General features: G+C 42.1%; 1 protein-coding gene across 3 annotated transcripts in view; it reads right to left on the bottom strand.

Moving 5' to 3' along the window:
* Nucleotides 1–4,638: 4,638 nt before the first annotated feature.
* Nucleotides 4,639–23,842, bottom strand: part of LOC147624083 (K(+) efflux antiporter 4-like) — a 94,762-nt gene continuing 75,558 nt past the window's right edge. The window contains exons 12-20 of one of the 3 annotated variants that reach the window (XM_086820743.1): nucleotides 23,693–23,781; nucleotides 14,821–14,920; nucleotides 14,453–14,506; nucleotides 14,089–14,184; nucleotides 12,794–12,982; nucleotides 10,395–10,472; nucleotides 5,551–5,595; nucleotides 5,371–5,463; nucleotides 4,639–5,285 (exon numbers count right to left, since the gene is read on the bottom strand). In XM_086820743.1, the coding sequence (XP_086676869.1) occupies nucleotides 5,208–5,285; nucleotides 5,371–5,463; nucleotides 5,551–5,595; nucleotides 10,395–10,472; nucleotides 12,794–12,982; nucleotides 14,089–14,184; nucleotides 14,453–14,506; nucleotides 14,821–14,920; nucleotides 23,693–23,781 (822 nt within the window). In that variant the 3' untranslated portion in view covers nucleotides 4,639–5,207. Of the gene's footprint in view, nucleotides 5,286–5,370; nucleotides 5,464–5,550; nucleotides 5,596–9,380; nucleotides 10,473–12,793; nucleotides 12,983–14,088; nucleotides 14,185–14,452; nucleotides 14,507–14,820; nucleotides 14,921–23,692; nucleotides 23,782–23,842 lie in introns of all 3 variants that reach the window. The other 2 variants (XR_015269256.1, XM_086820744.1) reach the window with 2 other exon arrangements.

The following is a 23,842-nucleotide window of genomic DNA, read 5'->3' as shown; positions in this document are numbered from 1 at the left end:
CCCGGTGTCTGCGTGCAAAGGAGAGAGATAGGGAGTTTAAAAAAAATACTCCCCTCTTTCCTCTCCTTCTCCCTTCCATTCTCTTTCTCCTCCCCTCTGTTAATCACAAATTAACTTTAATCATTGATTAAAGTTTTTTAATTAAATAATACTTAATCATAATTAACATTAATTATGATTAATGTTTAAAAAATCATTTTTAAGAGAATTCCTCACGAAAAAAAGAAGAAAAAAAACAGATTTGAGAGGCGGAGAGAGTCCCACGCACACGGGAGAGCATCTCATGCATCAACACGCTGTCCCCTATTGAATTTCAGTAGAAATTGGCAAAAATTTGATCGCATTCTCGCGAAAAAAAACCCGCAAAAATGTATAAAAATACATTTTTAATCATAAAAATGCTCAAAAAATTTAGAAAAATTTTCTAAAGACTCTAGAAATTCAGGGAATCCATTCTACCAAAAATATCCACCATAAAATATGTGGTATTTTTGTAAACATTTCCATTAATGCTTGATTTTAACCATAAAAAATAAAAAAAAATAGCATTAAACTCAAAATTTCTCCGCAACGTCGATTCGTCCATTGAATTGTAGTAACACACGTTCCAATCACCATATCGATGATCCACGTGTAATTCATCAACACAAATCAACAAAATAATATTTTTATTAGTAAATATTAAATTTACTTAAAAAATCAACAACAATTAAATAGAGATTGCTCTGATACCACTGTTAAAACCCTAAGATCTCTCTAGATAATTGTTATGCATAAACATGCATAAATCAGATATAAACTCAACCACGCAACCACCCCCGAGCCCAAAGGATGCACACATGAATTATAAATGAAATACATCATACCTCTACCTTGATGTCCTATACCATCAAGAGGTATAACTCCAATCCAATGGCATGTAGCTATAGTGTGAAATGGTAAATGAGTAGATATGGACCTCTACACAAGAGACCATAGCATAAGCCTCCAAGCCTCCAAGCTCCCTTGAGTGTGTCCCATGCCGCCCCTATTATATAGGAGGGCCCTCAAGTGACTCTTGACTTTCCATTTTCCATGTGTGACCCTTGGATGCCTGACCCTAACCTTAACCCTTAGGGTTAGTCCTAACCCATGCTCCACTAGAGCTTGTTCCCATGCTCCCATGCTCACAAGCCTAATGTGGGTTAGCCTCCTAGTATATGCACACATAATGTGTATATAACATAGCACACATAATGTACATGTAACACTACCCATGCATAAACATTAGAAAAAGTGGTCTAAGGTTAAAAGACCCTTATTTTACTTTATTCTTGTGTGTGAGTCAAGTAGGTGACTCCTTGGTTCTAGCCATCACCTTTTAGGTAAGTCAAGTGAGAGATCTTAGGAGAGGTGGAGTGATTCTAGGCCTCTAGGCGCCTCCTCCTGAGTCTATATAAACAAGCTCTCCTACTCATTCACTAACTATGTGGAGAGAGTAGAGTGCATACTAATGTGCCTCTAGGTATCTTCTCTCATGAGTCAATATAAACAAGCTCTTCTACTCATTCACTAGCTATGTGGAGAGAGTAGAGTGCATACTTTGCGTACTTGCTTATAGTGCTTAATATACTAAGTGATCCTTTGTGAAAATACTTTTTATTAGCACATCATTAGCATTTGTTTATGAATATGTTTAATGGGTTGATTTCTTGAGCACATTCCATTACTCTTGAGTCTCATCTATTTATGCTTGTGTACCTTGTTCATGTTTTGAGCACATTGATGATAGCTTGTGTTAGCGTATTCAATCATAGTTGTTTTACACTTCATCTCCTTGTGATCAATCTCTCATCATTTCTTTTAACATTAGCCAAAAACCAATGTATCATACTAGGACACAGTGCATTATGACTTTATGAGAAGGATAAGGTTCTAGTAGGTGATGTGAATTTAGCTTATGTCATCCAAAGGATTAGATGGCTAACATCTACAACAAAAGAAATTGTGTACATAGAAGCTTTGTAGTTTAGAAGCTTACTTAGTGTAGGATACGGAGTTGAGCTTGAGAGTGAGCGTTAAAATATAGAGCTCAAGTAGTGTAGATATGGCTGGATGAATATGGTCGACATGCCAAGATGAAACCTTTGCACTTATGCCCTTAGCATAGTTGGTGATATTATGGTTGATATGTCACTAGTGGTTTATAGGCTATATGATAGCCATTTTGCTTTACTAGAGTTATGGCACTATGGACCTTGTATATTTTAGTACTAGAATACTTTTCCTTATATATGTACTCTTATCTTTATGTTATGGTTGTCGATAAGTGATAAAAGAAGAAAATTCAACCATCTATCTCTCTTTTGTGTGTGCTTGTCTACTCTTGTGTGTGTGAAACTTAAGAATTTTATTTCAAAAGAGAACTTATTGGGAGGATTTGGACTTCTGAGAGGACAAGAAGTCTTGTGAAGCCTACTTTGTCCCTTGAGTGATATTCACACTCACTTAAATAGGTGGGTTAGCACCACCAAGGGATGTGCTGAGGTCATCATACCAATCACCTTAGAGAAAATATTATGATAACCTTTTGAAGGCCAATGTTTACATGTCACTGAGTCCTCTTTCACTGAGAGGGAGTAAATGAAATAAAATCAAGAGCTAGAGGCTAAACTAGAACCTCTATCCTTAAGAAAGTGGTCAAGTACAAAACCAATCATAGAACCTATGAAGGAACCTTAGATCATCCCAAAGACCTTGACCAAACCTATGATCATCTCGATGATCTTGACAAAACCTATGACTATTCTCAAGTGGCTACAAAAAGAGCCAATTCTAGAACTTACGACTATTCCCAAGTGGCTAAGAGCGCTAGAGAAAAAGGATAATTACCTTGGGGATTGTGGTCTCGTCGTTTCCAAATGTTTCACTTACATGTATAAATTGAATGATAGAAAAATCTTTATGGGACACGAGTAGGTGTGTCCTTACAAGTCTTTAGACTCACAAGGATAGAACAAAGATATATTTCTCTACTGTTGGGACTCAAAGCATATGCTAATGTAAAAGTAGAGTATTCGTGGGTCAAATCCCAAAGAAGAATGTCTTCATCTTCCTATGAAGACAAACACACTAACATAAGCTTTACGTCCCAACAATAGGGAAATATATATTTGTTCTATCCTTTGTGAGTCTTGTCTCTCAAACACACAACTCCTCTAGACCCATGGGGAAAGCCCAATCTAATGAGACAAAAGACCCACACCTTGCCCCACTAGTGTTTTTGTAATCCCATCACACGACACCCAAATCTAGCAACACTGCCCTTCTCTCCATTCTTGCAACGCTGCCCTTCTCTAGCAAACATTATGTTTGTAAACCCGGATTCCTCTATGAACATTATAGTGGCATCAACTCTAGAAGGAAAAACATGGTGTCTACCAACTCCACAAAGCATATGATTTTCTCGGATCCAATGGGTGGACAGCTCCTGTCTTCAGGTCAAAAAATGCATGGTATATGACTCGTGGTCTTCAGTGGTAAAGTTTACTTCCACTACTCCACACAAAACATCACAAACTAAACCAAAAGGGAGAATTGCAAACTATCTAAGAAAATTGCAAGGTTTTAAAGGGGTTTATGAGGTCATGATCAAATAGAGTTCATTTGTAGCACTTTACGCCATAGCAAAATCAATCTGTCAAATCTTCATGGTGAAGATTTCAATGGTGGCGGCCACTTTGAATACTAGTAAGGTATTACTTTGAGATGAACCAACTTCTTTTGTCACCCCCGTTATCTTGTAACTTCAATACTAAAGGCCACGTGGCACTAAACCCAAAGTCATTTCGTCCATGATGCTCTTACACTGCATTCAGAACATTTGCCATTCACAGAGGACGTGCTGCTTTTTCACAAGGCAATTTCTTACAGCGCACTCTTCCCGCAGGAGAACCTGCGGAAGAGCAAAAGGATCTGCCATAGACTTCAGAGCATTCCTTGTTAGGAAAGCGCTTGCAACAGGAACCCACCCAAAAAAAAAAAAAAAAAAAAACCTTCAAACTAGTGCACACTGCAGTTAGCCGAGCCAACGTCTCCTTCATGACACAAGAAAAGGGAGAAGCAGGTAGACCTACCAGACAGCTCCATACCTTATCGAAGCACCACCTCTATAATATAATCGCATCCCAGCTAGTGACCCTATGCAAAGCTAACAAGAAACAAATACCATACGTATTACACCCCCTAAGACCTACCAGACAGCTCCATACCTTATCGAAGCACCACCTCTATAATATAATCGCATCCCAGCTAGTGACCCTATGCAAAGCTAACAAGAAACAAATACCATACGTATTACACCCCCTAATCACACTCATTAAAGACCATGGTGGACAGCTTTATACTGCACCAGCAATTGTAGCACCTTGACCACCTTCTTAGATCGAAAGAAGGTCAATAACATTGGGTTTTCAATCTTCAAAGAGGCTTTAAGCATATCTGACACAATTGCAACATTCTGGTGGTGCTGATTTAGCTATGATGATGAAAAAACTTGTCAGAATCACGTCACATGATAAATTAGAATCTATGCAATGCAACAATTCTAAGAGCTAGCCTACTATCACTTTCTTGGGATTAAAAAAAGAGCTAGCCTACTATCAGTTTCTTGCTTTGTAAAGTCTCTTTGCTTTCAAACAATTGATGACTCAGATGTTACATGATTGGACAAAGGTACACATCAGTGAGTTGATCTATTGCAATGGCTGATCAAAGTTCTGCATCTTCTCTTGCACTCAAAATCTAGGCAATGATTGTATCCAGAAAAACATGCATACAAAACAGTATAACTGCACTCAGCAATGTATTTCCTGCAAATGAAAGACCGCTCAGAGGTTGAAGACTACGGACAAATGAAAGAATTCCGTCTGGCACCATGGTTTGATACTCATTGCATCAGATGAATCATTAAGGCCAAAATTCCTATAAAGCTACAGCCATTAAAACTCGGGAGAGCCTAACATCTCTTTAGCACATTACCCATTGTGGGACCAGATCTCTTTCATCCAGCGTCATCCAGCAAGGTGGTTACCCTGCTGGTGTGCACACCCTCTTTGGCTAGTCTCATTGGATTCAATCATGCCCCTGCTTTGGATGCACCTGCAACAGAATAGGAAGAGCACGCCTGCAGAAAGAAGAACTCTCCATTGAGATTTTTAAAGAGCTCATCATCTTTGAGAGCCCTGGACTGAAACAATCAATTGCTGGCCGCTGCCAGAATGATGATTCTCCCCTTTAATAAAAACCTGCAAAGCAGCATCTAGTTCAGGCTAAAACGCAAATAGCATTTCCACCCTTCATCTACACAGATATTCGCCCAACTGTTTTTACCTCAGTCGAGGTGGAGTCGGAGGAGAACCAGCCCATCAGAATACCAAGGTGGATGATGATGGGAATGAATTTGAAAAGCAGGGGGGTTGTTACCTGCAATCCAAAAAAATATCACCAATCAAGACTTTCATCCAGGACACTTTTTTCTATACAGAGAAAAAAAAGGAAAGCACAGCTTACCAGGCTAAGTGCTGTTGTTCCCAGCAACAACAAGTACAGCTTATTCTGCAGGAGCAAGCAAACACAGCATTTTAAACTAGGAAGAAGCATTGTTGTAAACCAGACTGATTCAAAGCTGCTCGTCTATACAGGGAATGACCCCCCCCACCCCCCCCCCCCCCCCCCATGCTGGATGCCATTGAACCCGTTTAGAAAGGAGCACAAATCGCCTGATTAGAGAAATCATATGTTCATGCACAAGCGCCCACAATACTGGAAGACTCGTTGGGGAAGAGCGTCAGGGTTAAGGCCTTTAGAGAACAATGGATATGGCATTGTGAGGGAAGATCAATAAATTTTGCATCCTATGCTTTGAATGTCCTTACTAGTGATGCCAAATCCCCCTTCTATACCAGGAAGACTACTAATTTCTTTTAAAAAAATTGGCAGCTAATATTTATGCCCCCAGATCACCTTTACATAGTACATAAATCAGCCTCTTCTAATCTCTAGCCCATGGAAGAAAAGGTACATATGGATATTCAATGCTATACCAATAGAAAGTCATTTTCCAAACTTAACAAAAACCAAAGTACAATCTCGATTCCATTAGAGTCTACTCACAAAGCTTCAAATCATCATGCATAGCACAGACACAATGCTATGAAATCCCCCCCACATCATTAGCACCCAAGTGTAGGTGTAGGTTCACGCATGAAAATGTGTCGCCGTAGTGACAAATCTGCGTAGATAAACTATCAAACTGAGTTTCTATCACTTTTCTTGAGATGAAGGGCATCATCAAGGCTAGCACTATAGCAGTGTTGAAATGAAACACGTTTCATTCCATATGAATGAAACGCATTTCTTTCATGCTGCTTGGGAAAACCTACGTTTTTCAACGTTTTCTATCCAGAGAGCACGTTTTTTGAAAAAACGTCTACAAGCAACTAGGAAATTTTGATTGAAGGAGCTCTTGCCTTGCACAACCTCCCGCACTTCCAAGGTTCCGTGCTCGCCAACTCTCAGGTTGGTTGTGCTAATTTGTGCTTTTTTTCTTCGATTTTGTAAAAAACACAGATTTTGGAATTCGGGGGTTTTCATGCCACGGTGCCAATCCAGCCCTGCTTTTGTCAAGATGCCTTGCACTAAGGATGCCATGTGGGTCCATGTCACTCCGGTATCTAAATATGGTGGTTCAGGCACACAAAAGTGAAAATGCAATTTTTGCGGGGTTTGCTCACGAGGGTCCATAATCCGTGTTAAGGCCCATTTCACAGGTTTAACCGGGGAAGACATTGGTGCATGCAAACTTGTGCCTGCAAACATCAAAGCCAAGCTACAAGAATGGAAAAGACAACAACTGGCAGGACGCAGTTGTGGGCCTGTACTTGAGGATATTGAGGCTAGTGAGGATACATGTGAGGCATCAAAGAGAACACGGTTGGGTTCAGAGGAAGGTGCACAGAGCCAAGCAAGATTTGGGGGTGCTGGTAGTTCCACTCCCACAGCAACTAGGGAACTCACTAGGCTTTTCATCCAATGTGCTTTGTCTTTTCACATTGTGCGCACACCACGATGGAAAAAGGCCATAAGGGCAATCAGCCGCATTGGATGTGAGTGGGAGGGACCCTCCTATGAGACCTTACGCACTAAAGAGCTCAGAAGAGAGCAGCAAGCAGTGGAAGTGGAGATGGAGCCATTAAAAGCCACTTGGAGCAAGTATGGTTGCATATTGTTATGTAACAGTGGTCAGATATACGCAAGAGGAATGTGTACAATATTTTGGTGTCCTCTTGCAAGGAAGTGCCATTGATGCATCTATGCCTGCGACAGTGGTGACAGGAGCATTTATATGGTCACACCCCACAAGGCTATCATGGAGATAAGCCCACAAAACTTAGTGCAAGTGGTCACTGATAATGGTAGCAATTGTCTCTGTGGGACGGATGCTAGAGGATGAGTTCTTGCAGATTGTATGGACTCCATGTGCAGGCAGAGTGATGCAAGAAGATTGGCGAGCTCTTCAACCAATCTATAGTGTTCTTCGCATCACTGACATGGAGGGCAACACTCTTGGACTCTTGTACGAGTTCATGGACCGGATTGGAGAGGCTCTTAACCGAGGCACTCTCTTGACAAATGAGAGGTACTGAACTTCCAACTAGTTGCCTTCTTGTTGTAACTTGTAAGTTGTATCATACTATGATCTATCGTAGCCTGTAGGAGTGAGCTAATAGCTTTGATCATTCATGGCTACTTTTTAGGGTTGAGGACATTCGACGAGTTTGGAATGACCGGTGGGATTGGTTCCATAGACCAATCCACGCGGTTGCCCACATATTGCACCCTCTCCGGCATAGTGAGGCCCAGTATATTAATGAAGAGTTGGAAGACGGATGGCAAGATTACATTCAGAAATGGACAAGAGGAGACGTGGAGCTCATGAGATGCTTGGAGGATGAGCGGCTAGTGTATCGGAATGCCAGCCACGCATTTGGTAGACAGACTGCATGCATACGAGAGAGACAGACTGCATGCATACGAGAGAGACAGCTTCAGCCAGTCTCATGGTGGGAGAAGTGTGGGATCAATAGCCCTCACTTGGTGAGTACAACTCTAAAAGACAAGTCTGTTATTTACATAATACATTGATCAATGATGATTATACTTAAGACTTTAGTACCCTATACTTACAAAGTTTAAGTATTTTAATGGCAGAAACGCCTCCTCATTCGAGTCCTCTCACAGGATTGCAGTTCGGGTCCTGCTAAGAGAATTGGAGCACATGGGCCCTCTTCCATACAAAGAAGAGGACCAAGTTGTCTACTGCTCACTTGGAGCGGTTGGTGTATTGCCATTGCAATCTCCGCCATATTGAGCAGTCGGGCAATCCAATAGAGCCTCGTTAGGTCAATGTCGGTAAAATCGACATTGAGAAGATGAAAGATGTCCCAAAGATTCCTCATGAGGAGCGCGACATATATGCCATGTTGTATAAGGAGTTGATGGCACCTGCTCATGGCACACGAGCATCTACAGTAGCATTATCAGGAGGTGCTAGTACTAGTGTAGCAGCTGGACGAGTGTGGTAGCTGAGCCAGCATCATCCTCTTCTAAGAGTGACATTGAGTCTACCGAGGAGACTATTGATGAGGACATCGAGGATGTTGAGGATTGAGTGCCCAGTTGGTAGTGCCCGCACTCCATATTGAGGACTCTAGTCTTTGGGGCTATCAAGCTCCTCTAGTTTACTATTTGTCATCATTCATGCATGATTGCATCTATCAGGCTTTAGCATGCTTTACTTTGTGTATTTCAGACTTTAGTTTACTTTTTTTGTATCAGCTCAGGATTCAAACTTTTTGTGATCACTTTGAGTGCCATTATTGAGTAGTTGCCATTATTGATGATGAAATCCAGATCTTGATTCTTGATGTTGCCAGTTTATTTATGCCAATTGGTCAGTGACTCAGTTGGGTGCCCACTCTAACTGGGTCACCTAGATTGTTTAGTTATAGCGTGTAAACAAGTTTTAATGTGTAAATGATGCATGTTTAATATTGTTTTGCAAGGAAGGCAACATATTTTTAACATATTATAAACCTGTATATAAATTTTGAGGCCTGTACCCCCCCTTTTTGTATGAAACGTTTTTGAAACTTCTAGAAAATGAATGAAACGTTTATGAAACACGCTTCATGAAACGCCTGGCAACTATGCACTATAGAGCGCAGAAGTGCGTGCACAGTTTTATTGCTTTGGAGAGTGAATTCATATAAATCAGGTGGCTGCAACTTGGACAAGGACTTAACACGTAATCTGCAGTTCAATATGGCAGAAAGATATACCAATGGAAAGTCCACGTTCCCGAACTTAAAAAATTCCAAAGTGCAATCTTGGCTCCACGGAAATCTACGCACAAAGCTTCAAATCATCGACTCCATCATGCATAGCGTAGACTACGTGCTATGACAGCCCCACTCATGTCATCAACACCCAAGAGTAAGTATTCAATGATGGCCAAGCGACCACCAATGCTATAAAATACGAAAGTCTTTACCTAATGTTCGCAAATGAAATTCAAAGTTGCATGCACTCTGCGATACAGCTGATGCTGTTTAAGAGCTCTCAGAAACAGGTTAAATGCCTTCTATCTTTACCATAAGATCTTATCCTCTTTAACAAAAGAGACACAAGCTTTATCAGACAAATCAGCCCTTCACTGACTTGGGAGTATTTCAAGGTCTTTGCAAAGAGCTATCAGTCTTAAGCTGCAGCAATCTTTCCCCGTCTCCTTCATGAATCATGATACTTGGGCTGGATCATTTTTCTGCTTGCCCAAGGAGAGGAGGCAACACTTTCAGTGGTCTTCGTGAAATTCCAGAAGAATATATGCCTAACTTCTTTTATACGGAGACAAAACTGACAACACATTAAACAACAAAACCAGAAAGACAAGCACAGGCAGCTTTCTCAATGTTCCCTCTCTAATAGTTAGCTGCCTGTGTTTCAGTGGTCTTCGTGAAATTCCAGAAGAATATATGCCTAACTTCTTTTATACAGAGACAAAACTGACAACACATTAAACAACAAAACCAGAAAGACAAGCACAGGCAGCTTTCTCAATGTTCCCTCTCTAATAGTTAGCCAAGCATTCCTTGTTCTTCATGAAAAATATGCTTCACTTCTTGCATAAGAGACAAAACTAACAATACACAAAACAACAAAACCAAAGAGACAAGCAAAGGCAGATTTCTGAAAGTTCCCTCTCTAATTGTTAGCCAAGCATTCATTCCTTGGTATCGGAAATACTATTTTAAGTGGAAACGGATACAACAATCATGTTGCAAAACCAAAATTACCTCCACCAAATGCATGTTTGAAGCACGGCTAAGGAGAACAAAAGCAAACTCCCCAATCTGGGCCAGAGACATGCCAACCTGTTAAACACACCAGTACAACCAAGGCCACTCATTTTTCAAGCTAAAATTCTGTAGTAACAAAAAGTATTTTAAGGTTTTCAATTTTGTAATTCAATAATAATTATGTAAACATTCGCACAACTTGTAGAAAATACAAAGAAAAGCAAGCAACCTTATGTCAAGAGTAGGAAATTGGAGATGTAAATAAGAAATCGTAAGAAAAGAGAGAGGAGATGAGCAGAGAATAAAACGAAAATGGGGAGAGGAAAGACATATATGGGTTGGTTTGATGGCTGGTCATGCACAAGCCTCTTATGTGGTGAAAGATGGCTATCACATGAATGATAACTGCCTATGTGTTGTTTCAAACATGAGGCAAAAAAGTTTTTTGGATGAATGTCATGCTCTTCCCTTTACAGACACATAGCAATATTGCCTACCCCCCAAATGATTGAGAGGTATTTCTTTTGGCCAAGCATGAGATGAGACATAGAGGCTTATGTACATGTATGTGTCACCTGTCAAAAGGTGAAATTTGATAGGCAAAACGCTCCTAGTTTACTTCAGCCTTTGCCAGTTTTGGACCAACCATGGGAAAGCATTGCCATGGATTTCACCATAGAATTGCCTCATACACACAGCATGTGGACAGGTTTAGCAAGCAAGATCATTTCTTGCCTATCAGAAAGACCATAAAAAGCTGAACATGAGGTCAAAATCTTAATGTTGACATTATCGGAGTCGGTGGGTGGTGGTCCTGGAAGATCCTCCAAGCCTCCTTGCAGTCCTGTCCCAAGAATAGAGCTGGTATAGTTCCTGCTCGAGCTTGGCTAGGTGGGCCTGCTCGAGCTTGGCTAGGTGGGCTCGCGTCTTCCTCTCTCTGAGAAGTCGGAAGATCGCTTGTGCCGGTTGGTGAGCAGTGGAACCTAGGGTTGCCTCAGAAGGTAATTAAGCGTCATGGAGTGCTCAAGTCAATTTTGGGGGACAGAGATCCCACGACAAGACTCTTTTGGTTTGGGTTCTTCTTGTTGCTTAGCAATCCAACTGTAAACAAATTAATCAACAAGTAATCAGCTTTATTCATGGAAATGAATACTCATACCATGAAGATTGTATATTGTCCAAGCACAAATCAGTAAACCTACAAACGAACTCCCAGCCTCTAATCAGCTCCAACTGGTGCAGGCAGCTTCATATACAGCCCATGTAGCAATTTTGGTTCATACAAAACAGAGAAGACAGCCTTCAAAGCAATATGGGCAACCAAGAACAGCACAGGCACGGTTGTATGGCACTCTCGACGCCTATAAGAGAGGTCATCTGGAGGTAAACGGAGAAGTACAGGGTAAAACCAGGCTGAAAGAGAATGTATGAATGAGTATCCAAGTGGAAGTTTGCCCGTGGGCTGCACACATATTCACAAGCTTCTACAATCTTCCCGGCATGTGTTCATAGTGTCAACAAGTTTGGGTGCCTTTGCAATTTGAGCTATTCAGCCTTAGGCTGCTGGTTGAATAGTTTAGGATCTCCTAGATTGATAGGCAGGCTGCGTAGCCAGGATTGTGTCGACTAGAACCTACCGGCAAGTTGCCGGGCAATGAGAATTTTGAAGAACCCATTGGGCAGGTTGCCCGATATTTGCACTTGTTAAAAATAGCTTGGAAGTCGAGCAGAGAATTCCCCGGATAAACGTGATGCTTGGTTTACGAATTTCCCTTTTTGGTAATAAAAATAAAATAATCCAAGGAGGGCGGCCCAGTGTACTTACAGCATAGCATTCACACAGTGGCACAGTTCTATGCATTTGTCCACTGGAGTTGGTAATCAGAAGTAGAAAACAAAAGGCAGAGCAAGCAACATGTAAAAACATGGCGAAGGGATGACTGTAGAGGAGTTCACACAGCAAGAGCTCGCTGTAACATCAGTCATCGCACTCGCTCGGCTTATCCATTGGGCACTTCACAACCATTTGATCGGAAAACAAGGTTTCTTCCCTTTCAAATCTGCCAATAGTTTCAATACCGAAACAACAATTCCTAGATCACAAACAACCTGAAGTCATTTTGTAGAAAAGTGATGTCTTTCACAATTCAACATTTCTGGTTCTACCCTAAACCCTAAACCAGTTGCAGGCATATATAATTGACCTTCATCTTAAGGATAAAGTCCGTACTCCAAATACCTAAGGCCCAAAGCCAAACCACCATAATCGTCTGATAATCCCCCTACCAGTATTTCTCATCTCCAGTCATATGTATAACTTTATGATTCAAACATCCAAAATCATATTCTCTGTAGGCACATTTCTCAAGACCTAACCATAAAATAGCATGACTTACAAGAAATGAGTTCTTGATGCTGTAGCCGAACACTCTTACTACAAGAGTAACAACGACAGTCTTTGCAATGATCACAAGAATCACAGACGCCAGTAATATGTCCATGTGGCTGAGTAAGAACTGCACATTGATGAGCATCCCAATACTCGAGAGGAAAAGTGCTGCAAAGAGATTACGAATTGGTTCCACCTGTCCAATCAAGGAGATACATCAAACATCAAAAATAGTCATGTTTTTCTGATAGGGGAAAAAGTTCTAAAATGAAACTTTCCTTTTTGGTAAGCATAAATACACACTCCACCAGTGGCTTGTACTAACACTGCTATGTTTAAGATACCAGTAAGCTCACTTGTAAGTGAACTACCATGTGCAGCCTTGGCAGCTACAAAGAGCCTTTTGGCTGGAGCAGCCCTGTTGCCTTTTAAGGAGGGCTAGCTGTAAAGCTCTCTCCGATTTATACACCATGGGACAATATCTCTTGTATGTGCAGCATGGTAACTATGACCGATGCAAAAGAGGGAAAAAACGCCGGATTAACTGCTATCGAAAAGGAGGGCGCTTCCTAACTCCCACATTGGGATGCTAGGGAGCCTTCATCCGGCCAGGTGCCTGCAGAGCTAGAAAAAGTTCCAGTGGATGCTTTGTACAGACCACCTGAGCACGAATAGAGCACACTTTTTCACTTCTACGGCAAGAGAACTCATTGTCAGTGGGACTTCATTCTACATCTTGTAACCATGAGTAGTCACTACACATGCACATAAAAATTTGGACACTTTCATAAAATACATCTTCCCATTCCACAAATGCCTGTGGAACCTCTGATTGCATGCCATGGATGGTTATATTTTCAACCCTTCTTCCTAGACTGCCACGCCCACTCTTCACTTCAAAATCTGTCTCCTGCCCAATATGACCCATTCACTCCACATTCACGGCTGTGATAAACCTACATCCTCCAAACTGTTAATGCTTGTGCTATACGCTGATTAGATTGATAACAATAACCCTCCCAAAATCCTGCTCCTTCTGGGGATCAGAACATGTGAAAAACTATCAAGCTGACTCAGAAACCTTCCTCTACAAAAATAATCAGTCATTGAAACGTTGGGCACAAATAGAACCTATAAATAGCATGATTCTCTGACTTTGGGAATCATACCTAGAAATCGCGTGATTAATGTATACAGACTTGATTCCCACTCCCTGCATTGATTACTTAATGCCTAAGAGAGACAATGTCCTCTCTTTTTTCTGATAGCCTGCAATTATGTAGCTTGACATGGATAACTTACTTGCTGAAGTGTATGCTCTGCAAAATCTGTTGTTGAAATCATGACACCAGCTACAAATGAGCCGAGCTCAAGGCTCAAGCCCAACTTATCACTGCACTGTGACACAAAGAAAAGCTTAAATTTCCAAAATGCAATAACTACGTCAATGCATCTAGAAAACAGCAACAAGATGCGCCCGTTTCTTGGCACCCCTATCCAAATTTGTTTCCAAAAAAGAGAACCCATTAATCATAGATATATAGACAATAGGTATTTGCTGATGATTAGGACACTAATGCAGATTTGGCGCATCCTGCTTAGGCCACTCCTTTCTTTGCAGTCAATGCACTCGTGATAACAACATGAAATTTTGCAGAAAACCTACCCAAGCTACAACTAGGCAGAATGCCACTGCAGCTAGCTGATACAATTCATTTGTCTGCATGATCAAAAAGGATCAACACATGATTAGTAAAATCACATGTTGAAGGGAAAAAGTTTTAGTTAAGCAATAATTTTGAAGTGTGCCCTCCAACTGTGAAAAAAAATTCAGCTTGCACCAACAAGTTAGCAATTCATCAGTCAAAGCTACCTTTTCATTCCCGTAAAAACACAGACAAATAATAAACCTTGTGTTGAAAAATGTGAATACCACATACCATTGCCAGGATATCCCAAACAAGTAACACGAGGCTATTGTAAAAAGGAATAAAAACAATGCAAAAATACACCTGAGAGGAATTGATATCATGCCTGCTGAGATGAAAGTCGCATCATCAACTTCAAGAACCGAGGCACAAAGGACCTAGATATTACCATTGAAAGTGCAAGAAATAAAGCAAGCAGTAACAGCCTGCACACACAGTGTCATAAAATTGTCAACTTAAAGAGCAATTCATCACCAAATTCAGAATCCAGATACACAATCATAGATGTCTTTAAAAGCTTTTCGATGTTCTCTACACTCACTGCTGTGATCTTGGTGCTTTCATAGAAAGAAATTGTTAAATCCTCCAAAACATTGGTGCTATTTCCTACAAACCTTTACTACATCAACATTGCCATCACGAACTTTACACACCACTTAAAAGCGCTCACAGCTTCTTCATACACATAAAAATTAACAAATATATGCTTGCACTCTAACAAGGGAACAACAATCTGTGCTGATTTGATCTTTTTTATACTTGTGCATACTTGGGACCCAAAGAAGAGAGAAAAAAAAAAAGTTTGTTCATGCCAGCAAGAAAAGCAATGAATCAGAGGTAGAAAAGGTGAAGAGTGAATGTGAAGGACTATCTTCTTAAAATCTTGCTCATCTAGGGTGGATTAAAGCAATTCATAATAACAAGATTATGATATCTAAACTTAATAACGATAAGCTTAACAATGGCAACCTAATGAAGACAAATATTCATAATCATTCTCACTGATTCAAGAGCCAAAGTACATCAAAGTTTATACGATCCAGTTGAGTTTTTTGCATCAACACAACGTCCATGCAACCAAGTGTAATACATGTGACCACGAAAAATGTGGTCCACACATTCCATGTGCAATGCACACAACATATGACCCGAAAATGCCAACAACTACTACAACTTTTTACATTTCATCACTCTCATAGTACCCTTTGAACCAATGAACCACACACAAATACATACACTTCAGGAGAACCCTTGCCTCCCCTGAATATGCAAATCTCAGATAAATTCCAACACCCTCTTTTGGGATGCTTCCCCAAATTCCACTATCTCCTAGACTCTGCAGCTCTGACTCAACATGGTCAAGAAGGTTTGACTGGGGTCATGGGCTCCATCCAAACCCTTGTTGGTATTGGACCCATTATGACATGTAGTGGCTAATGGTGATATTACACCAAAGGCGGAAGTCGTTTCACATGACTCACGCTAGCACAGTGAGCCCAAAAGCTCTCTACACATGTCACACACAAAATATTGGTTCAAAATTATAACTCATCTTGAACGCTTACAAAGCAAACAACACATTCTAATGGAAAAATCGATGAAGAACTACTCAATGACACGTGATTTTTTGAAGACACCCTAACGATCTTGTCAATGATGAAACAATAGATTCTGCCCAGCTCAATGAAGATCCCATGAGGATGGTTTGATTTCCCAAGGTTATGTCAACGGCCAGTACATCCTTATCCAATTGTTTTACCACCATATGAACCCTCCCTTTACATGAGGCTCAACTCGTATGTTTTACTTTTAGGCCTCCTGCTCTCATACCACATATCCTAGACTTTACCATCCCCCTCCCCCCCTATTAGCCGACCACATATACCTCTCCTTCACAATCTCATGCTCTCCCTTAGCTTCACCCGCATCCATTTCCATCATTATCTTGACCACATTTATGAGGACCACCTCTCCAGCCACATCTCAGCCCTAACTTTATCCCTGTCTCCACCACCACATCCCAACTCTTCTCCATCATCCATGATTCCGCCAATGCCATCTTTCCCTGTACCACACATGTTCTCAACAAGTTTGCCATTGGGTTCCGAGCCCCAAAATGGGTGGTATGATGAAGAATTCAAAAACACCAGGCTCCGCCTCTTACACGAGAAAGAACATGGGCTGATTTCAGCACGTGAGATGCAATGCATCCTCTCTAGACTCGCTCATCGAAAGAAGCGAGTGTTTCTCGCTGAACAAGAACAGGAGTTGTACCAATTCTTTTTGAGAGAGGATAACTCAAGAGCTTGCCGCATTCTTGAGGAAAAAAGAACCCCCACAACTATCACACGAACGCTGGCCTCTGGGAAACCTATGCACGACAGTTGTATGATGTGCCAGACCAATTTATGACACATTCCTCAGCCCACATCATGTTACCTCTTTGATGCTCTCAATGTCACTAAGGCTCTTAAAAAGTTTCACTCCCATTCTTGCAAGTCTTTTTAACAAAGCACTTCATAAAGGCTTCCACCCCTCTGCAACCACCAACACCAGCGTCCCTATCCACAAAGCAAGAGACACCACGAACCCAAGTAATTACAAGACTATCATGATTGGCCACACAATGGCCAAGATTTATGGAGCGGTACTGAAGGGCATGATCAGCTCTATGGCAGAAAGGATGGTGTGCCCTTGCACAGATCTCCTCTATTGCCACAAATAGCTCTAGCTCAACTTCGACACCATTACCTCCCTCCTTGGTGGGCTTCACTCAGCCATTCATCTTATCTGCTTAACTTTTCCTGCAATCCTTCTGGATGTGGTCAGGCTTGTCACAGTAGAAGCATTCTTCTTATCTGCTTGCCTTTTCTTGTAATTCTTCTGGATGTGGCCAGGCTTGTCATGGTAGAAGCATTTCACTTTCTTCTTCCTCTTTTTCTTTAAAGAAGAGGATTACTGGAGTCCTTCCCCTTACCTTTCCTTGCTGCTGCAGAGAAAGCTGCATCACCTACATTTCTCAACTTTAGCCGCAACCCTTCCTCAAGTAGTATTGCAAAAAAATCCTCAAAAGAAAGAAGCGGATTCCTTTCCTGAGTAAGTGGTCATCAAGTTGCTGGACCATCAAACCTTGGGAGCAACTTCCTCAAGCACTTCCATGCTAGCTCATTGCTTGCCATCACAATCCCAATTGCCACCATCTGATCACATAGATCCTTGATCTTGTGATGAAAATCTATGTTGTTTCTCCTTCCTTGAACTGCTCCAAGGCAAGATGGCTCTCAAGGTTTTGAATCGAGACATGTTAAATCAGTGTCATAACAAAGTCACTGTCACTGCTGACGATGGCACACAAGAGTATCTGCATCCCTTATCCTCCTCCATGCCAAAAAAGAGCTAGGTCCGACAGAATTGTTTGTGTTGAATCACATGGATCCAGTGTTGCAACCACCATCACATCAACCCCAATAATAGTCTCCCACAACTCGTACGAAGACAAAATTGTCTTCGATTTGAACATCCAAAGGGTGCAGTTGGTGCAATCCAACTTTCCTTCACCAAACGGTGGCAGTCAAGCCCTTGCGGCTGTGTTTCCTATTGCTTAGACCATATAAGAAATTACAGACTGTGTGTTAACAAATACAACACAATCTTCACAAAACAAGACTAAGAACAATAGATACGGAGAATAAAAAATTACTACAAACCCAGATGAGGTTTTGGAGGTGGCCACTGAGTTCTACTCTACCTTGTCCTCTGCTGAGGCACATTCTCCAGAGGTCGAATTCGCTAGACAGTGAGTCTGGAGTTGCACTCCCAGGGTGGTCACAGATGAGATGGGTAGGCGTTTGATGGCCCCTTTCACAAAAATGGAGTTGGTAGCTGCTTTTGTATCACAAAGTGCACACTTGTTTAGGAGTGGATGGTCTCTTTCAAGCCTTCTTTCTCTCCTTTTGGGAGTGGCTGGAGAACCCTCGTCTTTTGGCCTCAGAGGATTTTCTACTCTGGCAGGATGCATCCTGCCACAGAGCATGACATCCAGTTTGATTTGTCTCCTTCCTAAAGGGGGTTGACAAGCTGCAATTGCGACAGTGGAGACCAATCACTTTATTGTCAACTGCCTAAAAAGGGTTGGCAAAGTTGATGTGCAGCAGACTTCGCCCGTTCCTCCCAGAGCTTATTCATGACACTCAAACACACTTTGTCCAAGATAGGAGCATCTTGGACAGTATCTTCACCTTCTTTGAGGCTGTAGAGTGGGCTCAGCAGAAGAGGCAACCTCTGGCCATTTTATTGTTGGATTTTGAGAAAGCATATGAAAGAGTGGACTGGTCTTTCTTGGAGGGCACTCTTAGCACGCTTGGCTTTCCGCAGCAGTGGATTATGGGGGGGTGTCAGGCCTTTATCATTGTGCCAGCAGCACAGTGACTATTGGAGGCCGTATGGGTGATTCTTTTCACTTGCAGCGGTCTGTGAGACAAGGATGTCCTCTTGCTCCTTATTTGTTTTTGTTCTTTGCCGAGGCCATGTCTTATTTTCTTCGAGACGGCACTAGAAGGATTCATGGCCTAAGGTTACCTTTGGATTTACCTCAGGACCTCCTTGATGTAGAGGATAATGCGCAGGTCTTGGAGCATGTGCACGTTGCTTGGCAGCAAGAGCAAAGATCAACTGGAACAAATCTTTGGGTTTCCTCACCAATCCTCTGGCTTCTCCTACTTGGGGTCAACAGTGGGGATTCACTTCGATTGGTCACAGGCAGTTTAGGTTTCCAAGTTGGCCTTGACATATCGACAACCCAGCAGTTTGTTCCGGTGATCTCCTCTATCAGGAGAAAGCTGGCTTTCTGGAGTTAGCTAGACTTTCTGGAATGGCCTTGGTAGTTAATCAGGTTCTCTTGGCCATGGCTTGGTATGTCACTTCTTGTTGGTGCCTTTCACGCTCTCCCATCTCTCAGCTTCGATGGTTGATCCAAAATTATTTGTGGGATCCCCTTAGAAGGCACTTCGGATACGAGAGCTAGAGTGGCTTGGGATATGATACAATTTTTTCATACGGATATTGGATAGTTATCGGTGAACGATTCAAATGATCTGAAGTACCCGTTGGAGTTATTCTACCAACAATCCAGAAGATCACACCTGGAAGATCTTACGTCGGGATGGGGTGTGTCATTGTCACCCTCGCCTTGATGGGGATTGGAGGCCTTCTATCTGATGGATTTTCACTTTTGTCACCTATCAACCGCCTCGTTCGGCCTTTCTTCGTAGTTTACTGTGTGGTTGGGATTCTCTCAGATGATGCCTCATTCACCCAGGGCCCACTCTTCTAGAGGAGATTGAGCGACAGCCAATCCTATGGAATCCCCACATCAAAGATGCTTTTGGGTACATGATTGGTGAGGGATCTTACATCTCTTGGGCTGACAGGGCTGTAGGTCCTACTCACTCTCTACAGACTTGGAGGTCTGCATTCAGTGACATATCCCACCCTGATCTTGCCCAGCGCGTTGGAGGTGGTCTCACTTCCGTGCATGCTCAATGGACCGAGATTCATGAGACTATTCGTTTTGACAATGGCTGTTCAGATTGGATCGTCACTTTGAGGGGGATTCCGAGCCCTTTTGGCAGGCCCAATTCTCACCAAGACAGGAGTTCCTCTCATCGTACCAGAGGAGTTGTTGGTTATGGCACATCTTATTTCCGGGTGGGTGACACAGGCTAGTTACACAAGATTGATCCTCCTTCAATCCCAGAGATAGATAATCATAGATGGCAGTGGATTAGGGTGGTTGCCTCTGGCAGCAAGGGGTGGTTTATCGACCCTGCGGTGATTGATTCCAGTTTATGTGAGTACAAACTATGGCTGTGGGAGAACCAGCCTTTGGCAGACTTAGATTGGGATCATAGTGAGTGGTTTTGGCCTCCATTACGGGAAGGCTAAGAGCCAGTTCCCTGCTTTCAGTACACTGCCAAGATTGGATGGGCGTCACACATCGCTCAGACGGCCCACATGGCACACACCCCCCTTCTAGAGCCCCTATTGGCATGCAAAGGGGATTTCTCCGGCTTTCTTGGAGAGATTTTGGACGCAGCTTTGGGATTCGTGGAACCACACAAGACGACTTTTGCTTTATGTGGATTGGCACATGCAAGTCTAACGGTGGGTAGTTGGCTAATGTAGATGGTCATTCCTAGCACATGCTCAATTTGCTCAGATGGGATCTTGGAGACTCATCATCATTGTCTTTGGTTACATTACTTGGCGTGCATTTTGCTAGTTGCAGCCAAATTTGGTAGGCCAGCATCTTCGATACTAGGCTACTCCGGATGATTTATTTTTCCATGTCGAGCATGGGATCTTTGCTCGCATGCGTTTTTCTGATATCTCTCGTCATGTTATGCATTCTCAGGAATCATCGAATAGCTCAGAGACCTTTAGTATCATAGGCGCTATTACTGGCTGGTGCATTTGGATGGCCAGATGTCGCCGTACTCTTGGAGGAGAATCTTCTTCCACTCATCATATTTTGGCAAATATTTGGTCTGACACCATTCACACGCTTCGTGTGTTGAATGGGACTACTTGATGACTCTCTTCCCTCGGTCTAATGAGTTGCGAAGAGAACATTTCTTGGAGACTTGGAGTCATCACCAGATTTTCTTTCACTTGCAGGGCAGTACCCAACGGTGGAAGTACATTCCTCCACAATGGTTTATGTCCCGCGTCTCGTATCTCCCTCCCTGAGATTTTGTAAAGGTTTTGTTTTTTGGTGTAAAATTTTGCCTTTGAGTGCGGTTGGTCGCACTTGAACTTTTTGGCACTTTAGCGCATGTCTGTATGAGATTTGTGGTAATATAATTAGCCCTGTTTTACTCAAAAAAAATATTACTACAGACCAGTTGATACAACTCATGATTGCTTCCTTTTCGTCCCTGTGATCCAATGAAGGAGCATTAATGGATATCTAGAAAGATGTTGAGATGGAAGGTTGTAAGCTAGAGAAAGGTCTTAGCAGTCGGTGCCACAGTCGTCATGTAGACTCGGCCCATAAAGATGAACTAGACACTGCTATGCAATATCCCCACCTCCCATTGACATCCAGGCTCATCTTAGGCCCTATTTATGCCCCACAACGTCAAGAAATGGTGTCTAAGAGTAAAGTCTACCTCCTCCATGTGTGGACCACTAAGGGATAATAACCATCTAGTGTAGCATGTAGCATGCTTGGCAATATGCCAAATCTAATCCAAGCCATCTCCAAACCATATGGCCTCCTAGGCTACCATCCAATGTGAATACAAACATGAGCCAGCCAGTGCTTGGACAATACAATATGAGGGTGAAGGATTGATATCTAACATTATTAGTTGTGAATTTTTGTCCTAAGAAGATGCATCTTGAACGATTGTTAACCTAAAAGTGACATTTAGAGAGGTGATAAAAGCAAGGAACAAAAGCAAAAGTGTTGCAAAGCATCCAGGATAGTGACAAGTGTTGGATATCAATGCTCCACCCTCGTCTATGGGACTGCTAACTCTATGTAGTAAGGTCTCCTTTATGAAGAGAAGTCGTTTTGTGTAGGAGTATCACGAACGCCAAGCAGGCCAGGTTTGGACACATGGATGGCCATAGGTGGTCGGATGGTTAAGAGACGGCTTGGCATCATGCCAAATTAGGCTACATGTAAGTGCAGGCTGATATGATTGATCAAACCGCACTATGGATTTAGGCTACATGTAAGTGCAGGTGGATATGATTGATCAAACCGCACTATGGATTTAGGCTACATGTAAGTGCGGGTGGATATGATTGATCAAACCGCACTATGGATTTGGTAGGTCTTCCCAGGACACTGTCCTAGGGATTTAGGAGCCTAGTCTCTAGAAGCTTCTAGTAGGTACTAGGACCTAGAAGCTCCTAGACCTAGATAAGCCTACAAGCTTCTAGACCTGGAAGGACGTAGAAGCTTTTAGACCTAGATGGACCTAGAAGCTTCTAACCGCCTCATGGGCAAAATATATATAGAACCCATTAGGTAGCTTCATCATCCACTCCACTCATTCACTTATCTTATCTTCCTAGCTTTCGAGGATGACAGCGGACTTCCGCAGTCATATCATGGCCACCCCGCATATAGAGGCCTATATAGAGACACGGCTAGCCCCTTCTCCGAGAGTTCATCAGTCATCACTCTGAGTTTCCTCCCTAGCTTCTACTAGCATATAGCCTCCATCTTAGCAGTTTCGGATCAGCCATCGAAGCTCCCTTTACAAGAGCATGTGGGTGTGGAGCTTTGCCATCTATTGTATCACTTCAATAATTTAGTATTCTTCTCTATCTCTGCTTATTGTGCAATTTAAGTTTTAAATTTTGGTGTTGTGAAAGATCCTACTTCTTGTGAGTGTCCTCTTGTATACGCCACACACATATCCTCTTACAAACAACATGAGCACACTGAGCCACCAGCAAGGTTAACTTTCATGATGCTAACATGGAGCATTTTTGCATTTGATACTTGAACAAGAACAGAAAGAGAGAAGTGTGTAAGAAGTCTCATAGCCTCAGTATGAGAGATGATCCTGAAGTGTAGTATTTACCTCAACATAACTCTAGCCGAACAAACTAAGCTAATTCAAATCGTAACAGTTAACCAGAAAAAAACATCTGAAAATATTCTTTGTTAATTTTGGAGTCCTGGAAAGCTCGATTTTTCTGCCCAACTTAAATAACTTCATGAATGCCTACTTACAAAGACTCATGCTATCGAACCAATCATGCATCGCCTAGACTACCACCCACAAAATCTTTTTCACGTCATCAAGGTCCAAGAAGAGGTACAGGTTTATGCATGAAGGCACGGCCACATTAGTATACACATCGTTCACAGCTAAACTACTGCACTACGTTTCTATGGCTTCTCCAGAGACTCAGCCATAGCCACGACTAGCACAAAAAGCAAAATGCCACCAATTTTCTACCAGTGATGGTGTATTTTCATCACTTCAGAGGTAACCATGCTCATCTATAATCTGGGGTTATTGTTCACATTGATAGCTTTGTCTCAAAAGAAAGGTTAAACACTTCTGCCAAGAGCATGTTAATATTCATAAATGGAGCTATCATTAGATAAAATTCAGCCGTTCCTTACTTCCTTATTCAGAGTAGAGGGACCACTGGTACTGGAAGGTACTTACGATCTGAGGATTGAAACAACTCCATGAAAGACTCCACTACTACCTCCAAGCACAGGAAGTAATGCAAACAGCAAGCCCACACAGCAGTCCTGAAAATCCATGGAAACAATTCACTAAGAGCTTCAAGTGGGAAAAAAAAAAGTGCATGCT

This window comes from Cibotium barometz, chromosome 26 (genome assembly GCF_041138505.1).
Source record: "Cibotium barometz isolate CiBa-2024 chromosome 26, ASM4113850v1, whole genome shotgun sequence".
Classification (NCBI taxonomy): Eukaryota; Viridiplantae; Streptophyta; class Polypodiopsida; order Cyatheales; family Cibotiaceae; genus Cibotium; species Cibotium barometz.
The sequence above is the reverse complement of the archived record's forward strand: the minus strand, read 5'-3'. Positions and strand labels throughout refer to the sequence as shown.